A 10210-nucleotide genomic window follows, 5' to 3' on the forward strand; every position below is an offset into this window, starting at 1 on the left:
TGAAGGACTTCTGAAGAGACAAAGCGAAGGTAACCAGCATTTACTATTTACTCATTCTATTATATTTCCGTGTGCTATACTTTGTTGGTCTTGCAGTGATTGGCAAGAAAAACCAGGATGTCTAATTCTACATTTTGTCTGAATGAATGAATGAATGAATGAATGAATGAATGAATGAACAGAAAAACTTTCCAAAACTTTTTGCACTGTTCCTTTTGGAGTAAACTGCAGCCACTCAGAGACTGTGTCCTGCTCCCTTTTAATACTTAATAGGAGGATATTAGCTTGCAGTTGAAATAAATAGTTGAGTCTTACCTCTGCAGAGGCTGAAATGTAGTGCAGGAGTGGTGCAGCAGCGCAAATGCAGGCGAAGTCTGGTGCAATACCAAAGCCAACATGTGTTGCACGGCTTATCACAAACTGCATGTGACCTGTGTTGCCCAAATGGGAATGGTCATCATCTCTGGATCACACCTCTTTTCCGCAGCATTCCAGTCAATGCATCCTCCCCCCCTGTGACACAAAGGGGACTGCTGGTATAAAAGAAGTGTACGTTTCCCCTCAACGGTCACACTTCACTCTCCTCATCTTCAGCCCTCGTCTTTCGGGTAAGAAAGGTCTTTTGGATTTTTAACTTTTCTCATTTTCATTGATTGGTTTTATTTGAGACTTTTCATTTAGGTTCAAATGAGTGCATTAAAATCAGGATGGAGCCAAGCCAAGAGCACCTATTTACATTACACTGACTGAGGAGGTCACATGGACGTATAGAATTACATGCCTTTGTGCATTACATAGATGCATTTATTTCTTTGCAGCAATGATACACAGTGTCAGGGAATGTTAGATGATAAAACATGAGGCAGACATGGTTGTGCTTAACCATGTGCCATGTTACACAGCAGTAACAATGCCCCATCTCTTATCTACCATAAGGAGCAAGAACCGTTATCTCTGCATCTGGAGGAAACTGAGAACCCGGCCACTAACACTGTCTTCTCTGTTGAACTGTCTGGTCTCAGCTGTGTCCGTAACATCAGGAGCTAAGATGACTTTCTACGATGACATTTACCCATTCTACCCTCTACAAAGGACCTCCTTCATCTTCAATGGCCAGTTGCTCACCATTATTCTGGTCTTCCTTGTGATAGCAGTGAGTCTTCTTCTCATTCTGCCGGGAATACGAGGGAAGTCGGTGAGTGCAACCCATCAGATAAACTATTACTCACTGCAATCATATCACACAAGCTCATGATTACTGGCTCCCTCTGTGCTTGTTAGGATGGTTCTTGAATGTGCAAAATAAAAACACGCTGCATTTCAATGCTTTAATTTAATTGCCCTCGCTTTTTTATTCAATGCATCTGAATTAATTTAGATTTTGCTCCTTCCCTCCCCATCAGAGGCTGTTCTGGATGTTTAGGATAATTATCAGCTTGTTCATCGGCATAGTGATAGTGGGTGAGTTTTGTATTCTTATCATTGTTGCTGAATTCATCACAATTTCTCCTTTTCCTGTCATTCATCATTCATCACCATATGCGTCCTCTTACTCTGCAGCGCTCAACTTCACGAACGACTGGGCCGAGGCCAGAATGACCACAAATGCCACGTACAAGTCTTTCAGCGACGCAGTGGTTAACGCTGAGATCGGCTTGCATGTTGGACTGTACGGCATTAATGTTACACTAAAAGGTGAGGCTGCAGCTGCTGTTATGTGCAGATTTGTGTATAATACACCATACGCTGGTAGCTTTACTGTTCACAAGTTAGATTTTTGATTCAGATGCTCACTCAATAATCTCATAAAATACTCTGTTATAAAGTATAAATAAAAACTCAGTTTCTTGAATGGCTAAATACATTTTGGGTGCATCTGTCTTAGTGTATGTATGTAAATTTACCCCCTCTTTTCTCTCTTAGGGAATCCTGTCATACAGCTCAATGAAACCATTGACTACAATGAGATCTTCAGCTGGCATGACACAATGGAAAAGCAGTATGAGGATGCTCTGGAGAAAGGCTTACCCAACCCCATCCTGTACATCGCTGAGAAATTCACCCTGAGCAGCACATGTGGTCTCATCTTTCAGTACAGATACTCTGGAAAATACGCTTCTGCAACCCTCTGGTAACAATGATTAACCACATACAGTTTGAAGTTGTATTAATACACTGTCAGTTTTAGCAGATGGTTGTTTGAAGTAGTGGAAATTAAAATGGCTGCACACTTTCACAGGACGGCGTTTTGCTGCTGGATGCTCGCCAATATCCTTTTCACCATGCCAGTCATTCTGTATGCCGGGTACATGATGTTGGCCACCGCCGCCTTCATCTTCTTCTCCATGGCCTCCTTCTCCACCATCATGAACGTGCCACAGTGTGTTTTCTCCATTGGGACCAACTCCTTTGAAACCATGTACAGCCATTCGTTCTGGCTGGCTCTGGTTACAGGTGAGCATAAGAAGCTCCACATTCATTTCACATGTTTTGTACTTAAACCTGGCACACAGAGCCTGCGGGAGTGTGGTGAATTCTACTAACTGAAGATGATTTTCAGGCGTGCTGTGCACCATCATTGGGGTCCTGGTGGTGATGCTTAACATTTTGATACCGGAGAGGATAAGAGAGGCCTTCAGCGTTGGCGTCGAAAGTTACGAAGATGAGGACGGTTTTTACGGGGAGGGCTATCTGAATACAGTTTTCCTTGATGGAGTGACAATTTCACCACTGACATCAAAAGTCAAGGCGGTAAGTTGGTGACACAGAGAGGATCAATTTTCCTTTCAACACATTAGCAATCATCAAAGAAATATTTTGCTGCGTGTAAATGGATTTGCCACTCATTTACAAGCAGCAACAGTACATTGGTCATAGTCCTCTTATGAATTTTTTGGGAAACATGACTTTGATATACATTTATTGTTGCAAAATACATATTCAGCTCTATGAGACATTTGAAAAGTGTGACCAATGCATTATTAGTATGGGATGCAGGAAAGAAAAAAAAAAAGAATATCTCTGCTATTTTGGCAGCATGTACTTCCCTTATGTTCATTTAAATAAGTTATTTCCACCTTTGCTGCTCGTTGACTGTGATCATTTTGTCTCTGTGTTTTAGGAACATATATGAAGCTGTCCAGGTGTCCCTCAGGGATCTTTTCCAGCCAATACTTGAAGATAGTTTTGCTGAATGTGTTACAGATGGAGCGTCTAATTTCACACCTATTTTGATAATATACGTGAGCCTGTAAGTGTTACGTGTTACAAAAGATTTAACTGTAAATAGCTGTATTTGTAAAGTTCATTGTCTCAGTAGATATAAGTACAATATATTAAGTTGTATGGGATCCATACAATGTGTATATACACGGATCAATATGGATTATAAGTCTGTCATTGTGTAACTCTTTTTTTCATTAGAAAAACAAAGTAATCCTTAGTTTGACAATACTTCAAACTAATCTCCTGTGCAATAAATGCACACTGCCAAGGCAGCAACATATGGTTTAATTTGTACATAGTTTCTGAGCAGTGCGATCGATTGAAGTATCTTTGTATCACAGCTTCTGAGATGAAAATGAATGTGAAAATGTGAGAGGAAGGATGAATATTAAACTGCTTGTATAAGTACAACTGATTCATCTCTAATCCAGGCAAATGTACTTTAAATCATGTTTGTTTCTAAGTACTTTTTTTTAAGAACCACCTATAAAAAAATAAAAACAAAACAAACAACAATCATTCAGCAGTGAGATTGTATTCTTAGTGAGTTATAACATTACATTCATTCAGTAATGTGTATTTTGATACATTCTTGTACTGTACGCTCTGGTAAAGGTAATGGTCACCCATACTATATGTCTTTGAAAAGTAGGTGTGTCTTTGGCCTTCAGCATCACCATAATACACATAGTTTAGTGCCTTTGTACAGCATATTATCATCTTCTTTTAATACTTACTGTAATAGATTATCATGTCAGATTGAGAATGAATCCCTGGTCAGTAATTCATCATAATAACATGCATACTGTAGGAGTAATATGGCCTTTCCAACCAAGTCCTTGAGTAATCCAAAGTATTTACAGTAGAAGTACATTTTAAACTCCATACACATTATAAAAATGACTAAATAAAAAATAAATGTACTAATTTATCTCTTCATAAGAAAATAATCATGACCTTAAAGCTACTTCTCTTCAACACCAGAAACTCACGTACAGTACTACAGACAGAGTATTCACATTGTAAGGCCATTATGACAATGTAATTCAAGATAAAACCTGAAAATGAGAACTGGATGTTCTTTACAGCATTGCAACAAGAGGCCAAAAAAATAAAATGATAGAAAAATAAATTCTCCTCATCCCACTGAGCTACCTGTCCATCATGTGTCCATCACCTCCACACAGCCAGACATGCAGAACTGCAGTGGGCTGATCCATGCAGGGTCTCTATATGTAGAGAGGCGTCTCCTGTCCTGTCAGCAGCCTGAACATCACAGCAGGCATCGTCTTCATGTTGATCTGGCAGAGAGGCACGGATGAGAGCAGCAGGAACAATTACGCTCTCATCTTAAGAGCCCATTTGTAGAGGCACAGTTGTAATCACATCACTTGAATCCAAGCCTAATTTACTTCCTTCTGTGCCACCAGAGAGACAGAAGAGACCTTGGATCCATTACTAACAAATAATAAGCTTTTATGGCTTTAATGGAGATATATACTGGGAGAATTTGGGAAAACACACAAATACAAAATCACAGTGTGTTAACAGCTGGTGAAACATAAGTTTAAGTAATGGAGCAGACCTAGAACATTGGATCAAAAAAAATGTACTTGCCTATAAATTAAACAATTTGTAATGTTGTTTAGGTTAAACTATCAACAACAGGAAACAGATTTATTTGCTTGGATTCAAATCAGCAAACTGAAAGAATTTTGGAAAATATACTTGAGTTCACTCTCTTGGAGAGTTACATGAGAAGATTGATACCAATCGCATGTCCATATGATAAATATGAAGCTACAGCAGGCAGCCAATCATAGCGGGTAGAAACAGCTCTGTACAGAGGTAAGAAAATATGCTTTACAGCCCCTCTAAACTTCACTAATCACATTTAATCTAATATTTAATCTGCCCAGCGAAATAGCGAAGTCCAAAGAAATAGTCTAGCACATGAACCCCTGTAAAACCACAACTTATCATCTCTACACTTCAGTTTTTCAGACATAATGTGCCAGCTGTTTCCAGTGTTTATGCTAAGCTAACCAGCTGCTGGTGATTCCTTCACATTCACAATACAGACATGAGTGTGGTATCGACCTTCTCATCTAGCTCTCAGCGGGAAATGAGCGTTTTCCAGTTATCAAACAATTCTTGTAAAACACAGCATCCATTTTCATGTCGATAAGGATGCAATTTAATTTGTAGATCTGACTTTGAGGGAATAAATTAGTTTCCTGAAGTTGAAAGATTTTCTCAAACGTTAAGCCCACATCTGCTGCACTGCTTCCACTTCATTTTATCAGCTTTTGCATAAACATGTAACTTCCAACTTTTTGCCAAGGACTTCTACTGATTTTATGTATTAATTATTTGTAGTTCTGTATGAATCCAATAAACTGGGCTTGGAAGGGATCTCAAACAGATCTAATCTGTACGTATATCTTTAAAAGGCCTGTATGGTACAGTGATTTGTGTGGTTCAGTAATCAGTGAAAATTGCCATCTTGTGGCACAGGGAGTTCTTACCTCACCCACTGAGACAGACAGGGTTTGAACAATCTTCTCATGTGCCATGGCAACAACACTCTGACCATTTATTTCAATGATTCTGTGTCCAACACGAACGCCGCCTCGCTCAGCTATGCCACCTCGCATCAGACTGCAGATCTGCAGAGGATGTGAAAAAGACACTTTATATGTAACTGCATAGTAAATAGCACGATCCTCATGCTTCAAAAACAGCGGTGCTCTTTAGAAGATGCCAACCATTCACTTTGAGCCTCAGCCCAAAGTTTAGTATCATGCTTCATACTAACAAGGGCTTACTCACAATGCCATTCTGCACACTGAAACCAAGCTGGAACTTGAGATCAGGTCTCTTGATGAGGACAGTGGTGACAGGAGGGCAGCTCACAATACTCAGTTTTACCTTCACCTGATTCTTCAGACCCTGGGCCGTGTCCAGAGAAACATAGAAACACATTAATTTTACAGTAATTTTAAAGGATAAGGTTGCTGATATGTTTGCCATTTCTCAATTCTCAATATTTCCTTATCTGAGAGAAGACAAACGGCCATTAAATATGTGAAAACTGGAGGTGCCTGACATGCTCTATACCTTGATGATGCCCTGACAGGTGGCAAGTGGCAGCCCCACCAGACTGGTGTCATTGATGGACATAATCTGGTCCCCAACGCTGAGCTTTCCAGAGCGAGCTGCAGGGCCACTGTTCAGCATACTGGCCATAATGACGGTGGGCAGAATGGAGCCCCAACCAGACTCCACGATCACCACACCGAGGCTCTCCCCTTTCTGCTTCTCCACATACAGCTGGGACATAGAAGAAGAAGCGTTTCTTAATCAAATTTCAAGCACATTTTGAAGATTTGTGAGATTCTAGTACAGCCATTTACGTTAAGAGAAATCAACCAGTCATCACCAAAAAAAATCACACCTCTTTGCAGTTGTCTGAGTTTGAGAAATGGACAAGGTCATCGTGGTACATTTCCTGGGAGTTGATGATGTCGCTGTACTGTTTCTGACTCAAGTCGGTCGGGTTGATGCCGTTGGCTCGCAGGAATTCTCTGTAGGCCACGCTGAAAGCCTGACCGATGGACTGTGCGATGAGCTGTGCCTGTGGGAAGGGGAGCGTTTGGGGAAAACTACTCAGCAGAAAGGCTATCGTGGTTGACAACAGCAAGGAGGCAAGAAAGATCACAATAGTTTAGGTGACCACAGAACAAAATATATAAAACAAAACTAAAGTATAAGCTCAAAACTAAAAATGTATGTGCGGTTAATACTTACGTCCTCTGACTCAAAGACATAGCAGATCATCCTGTACTGACTCTTCCCTTCGTCGTTGGAGTCGGGAGATTCTGAGAAATCCTCTGATGAGGCCTGAGACATGCGCCTCCGTGCCATCAGAACGACAATACTGCCAATGTCTGCGATATAGGAGATGGTACGCAAGGCACTGTCCATCATTGTCTCCTACGTGCAGCAAAAGGAATGACAATCATGACCCATTATGTCTGGAAATAGATTCACTGAAAACACAGAAGAGATGCAGAATCAACGAATAAAGATTCACTAACTTGTGTGTCAGCATTCAGCACTTTGACAGCTTTAGTGGAGATAAAGAGGTCCACTTCTGTCATCATTTGAGAGTCTTCATCTTGGCTCTTTGACATAAATAAGACATTGTTCAATTCAGACATTTTACATTAACACAAACATGGGAAGGTGAACAAAAAAGACACGCAACAGCTCCACTGTGTGGTTGGAGAATGACCCTGCTGCATGGCTCAACCTTCACAAATACATCAGCCAAATACAGGTAAATAAACACTTAAATATTCCACTAATTTGTTGAAATCAAAAGTAAAAGGGACTTTGGGAGAAAAAACCTCTGCTAGTGCTGAACAAGTACCTTGCCGTTATGCCCAGAGACATCAATTTGGACTCTTAAACATGCAAACAAGGCAACTTGTCTGATGGCAAAAATCCCAGATCCAAATTAACATCAATTTCTAATAAATTTCTCCTGCACTCAAGGTCAATGTGACATTTTTTTTGAAAATCTGATCCCACATGTTTGAGACTCAGAAACAGGGAGGCAGTGTACAGTTAAATCTTTGGCAGATTTGAATGTTTTTAAACCAAATCAATGGATGCTAACGACTGTCCAACCGAAGAGACAGATTACCTTGATACGACTGACAGCTTCATGGGCCTGGGACATGCGGACAGACTTGGATGGATTTTTATCAGACAGCACCTGAGTGCAGCCAAGGTAGTTAGCAGCAAAGATGATCCCATCAATAAGATCTTCTGGCTCACAGGGACCTGGAACTATGCAGCGACACAGAAGGCTCTCATTGTAAAACATTGTAATGTTCTGCAAAGAATGATAAAAATTATGAAACGTGGGGATATTATGAGATAATTACCATCCTCAAAGCTGGGGAAAGCAGCAGCTTCTTGTGTTTTCTTTAAAATAAGTTAACATGTCAATAAGTTAGACTTCAAGTGTTAACATTTTTATGGTAATAATACTTCAGAGGACATATCATCTGTCAACATCTGTGAGTATTTTGGTTAGTTACAAAAGCATTCTCCAAACTTCAGTCTGAATAAAAATCTAATTATAAAGATAGGAAAAGCAAAAACTACCATTTGAAAGATGTCTGGGCTAAATCGCTACCTTGGGTGTGTCGCTCTCCTCTGCAGGGACGGGCTCTGGACACTGAGGCCTCCTTGGCTGCTCTGGCACTTCCTCTGGTATCACAGCTGGGCTCGGTTTCTCACCCTGTTGTATACAAACATCTGTTTTAACTCAGGCAAGCCCTGTTTTAAATGTATCTTGTTGTCCCGTGTAGATGATAACCCTTTGGGGAAAACGCTACAAACACTATTTGTAGCAAAGCGTGAAATTAAAATCTTCCTTAATTCACCCTGGGACACAGAGCTGGTAGCTTGTGCAGAAACACGAACAAACACAAGCCACAGGGGATGGGATCTGACAAAGACCTGCCCTATTTGCATTGCTTACCTGCTGGGGTTTCTCTGGCCGTCTCTGCCTCTCCTCGAGAGGCTCCCTCTGTTGTTCCTGTGTGTGATGAGGAGCCAGGGATGGTTTGATAACCCTGGGTTCGCTCTCCCGGCTGTTAGCGGAGGAGGGACTGGGTCTGGGAACAGGAGGAGTCTCTCTGCGAGGCTGGGCCTTCTGGGTGTCAGCAGGCAACTGAGCATGAGAGTGGCGAGGTGGTGGAGGGGGATGTTGCTTACTGGAACCGGACCTCGCTTTGGTCCGCACGGCAGCTTTTTTGCAGTCCTTCGACGAAGTCTTTGGACGCGGTTCATTACTGCTGGTCGTGCATCCTTTGATCCCAGAGACAATATGCTCAATGTCCTCTCCTGTTGCCCTCCTCCCTCGTCCTTTGCCCTGCCTCTCTCTCTCCTTTGAACCCACGTGAAACGACTCACACTTCTTACTGCCACCTGTGATATTATGGTTTCTTGTGACTCGAGTGTCATCCTCTCTTTGCCTTTCATCACCTCCCTTTCTAATTTGTTCGTTCTCATTGTCCTGATAAAGGACAGTCTGTCTTTGAACGCTGTTCTCAGTCTCCTCTAAATCCTCTATGAATTTGGCCCCATCCAGCACTTCTTCTATCTCATCTCCGTCACTGAAGAAGAACCTGTTCTCTTGGCCCTTTTCCACCACCCTCTCTGCTTCATCCCCAGCTGTCGGAGCACAATGCGACCTGAAGCGCTGGCCCATCTTGTGAGGCTTAGTGTCCGATTGCGATCCCTCACATATTTCTGTGCCATGACGAGGCCTGGGAGTGAACTGGTCAACAGCACTGCTGTTCTCATTAATATTATCACTTACTGCATGCTTTATATAGCCACCATCCTCAGGACAGTACTGCTTGTAGTACCTCATGTCCACAACGCCCTCTCTGTTTAAATGCAGCACCTCATCATAATCCTGCTCCACATCGGAGCCCACGTTGTCGTACTCAGAGCAGGTGTCCTCCATGTCCTCAGGACTAGGGTCACAACTCATGTAATAGTGGTTCGCGGGGACAGGAGGAGTCAGCTGCTCATCGTTTTCATCCTTCAAGGTACACGGTGGTTGCTCGGATGCCTCCCTCACCAGATCTTGCTGCTCTTCTTGGCTCTGTTTATTGAGTCCTGGACCAGGGCACGGTGGAGGGCTGGGGGCCAATATTTTGCAAATGGTTCCTGGCCTCTTTCCATGAGCCATAACAGGCCCTCTAAGCCCACTACCCTCAAGCCTGTGAACGTTAATAGATAACAAATATTAGATGTTGAATGAATTATACTCTCTGTCTTCAACAAGCACATTCACACTCTCTACAATCTCCTACTGCCGTTTGTAACATACAACCAAAAAAATCTTGACGTAATACATGAGATAAACATGAGATGTAAAACTTCTGAGGAAGTGAAC

General features: G+C 41.9%; 2 protein-coding genes across 2 annotated transcripts; one reads left to right on the forward strand and one right to left on the reverse strand.

Annotated features, from left to right (window-relative positions):
• Positions 1–1048: 1048 nt before the first annotated feature.
• duox2 (dual oxidase 2) lies at positions 1049–3133 on the forward strand. Its single transcript, XM_070830492.1, has 7 exons — positions 1049–1195; positions 1404–1461; positions 1561–1695; positions 1924–2131; positions 2240–2454; positions 2561–2751; positions 3122–3133. The coding sequence occupies exons 1-7, from the start codon at positions 1049–1051 to the stop codon at positions 3131–3133; spliced, it is 966 nt and encodes a 321-aa protein (XP_070686593.1).
• Positions 3134–4436: 1303 nt separating this feature from the next.
• Positions 4437–10003, reverse strand: apba2a (amyloid beta (A4) precursor protein-binding, family A, member 2a). The gene is made up of 11 exons (XM_070831097.1): positions 8782–10003; positions 8435–8544; positions 8181–8220; positions 7937–8082; positions 7326–7412; positions 7036–7221; positions 6683–6862; positions 6346–6558; positions 6058–6177; positions 5754–5894; positions 4437–4526 (listed from the first exon to the last, which is right to left on the reverse strand). The coding sequence occupies exons 1-11, from the start codon at positions 10001–10003 to the stop codon at positions 4455–4457; spliced, it is 2517 nt and encodes an 838-aa protein (XP_070687198.1). The 3' UTR covers positions 4437–4454.
• Between the last annotated feature and the right edge of the window lie 207 nt (positions 10004–10210).

This window comes from Pempheris klunzingeri, chromosome 5 (genome assembly GCF_042242105.1).
Source record: "Pempheris klunzingeri isolate RE-2024b chromosome 5, fPemKlu1.hap1, whole genome shotgun sequence".
NCBI lineage: Eukaryota > Metazoa > Chordata > Actinopteri > Acropomatiformes > Pempheridae > Pempheris > Pempheris klunzingeri.

Coding starts and splice junctions, on each gene's coding strand:
- duox2 (XM_070830492.1), top strand. CDS start 1,049: ATGACTTTCTACGATGACATTTACCCATTCTACCCTCTACAAAGGACC. Junction 1,462..1,560: donor CATCGGCATAGTGATAGTGG/GTGAGTTTTGTA, acceptor CTTACTCTGCAG/CGCTCAACTTCACGAACGAC. Junction 2,132..2,239: donor TACGCTTCTGCAACCCTCTG/GTAACAATGATT, acceptor ACACTTTCACAG/GACGGCGTTTTGCTGCTGGA.
- apba2a (XM_070831097.1), bottom strand. CDS start 10,003: ATGGCTCATGGAAAGAGGCCAGGAACCATTTGCAAAATATTGGCCCCC. Junction 6,863..7,035: donor ATGTCTTTGAGTCAGAGGAC/GTAAGTATTAAC, acceptor CCCTTCCCACAG/GCACAGCTCATCGCACAGTC. Junction 4,527..5,753: donor TGTCTGTCTCAGTGGGTGAG/GTAAGAACTCCC, acceptor CCTCTCTGCCAG/ATCAACATGAAGACGATGCC.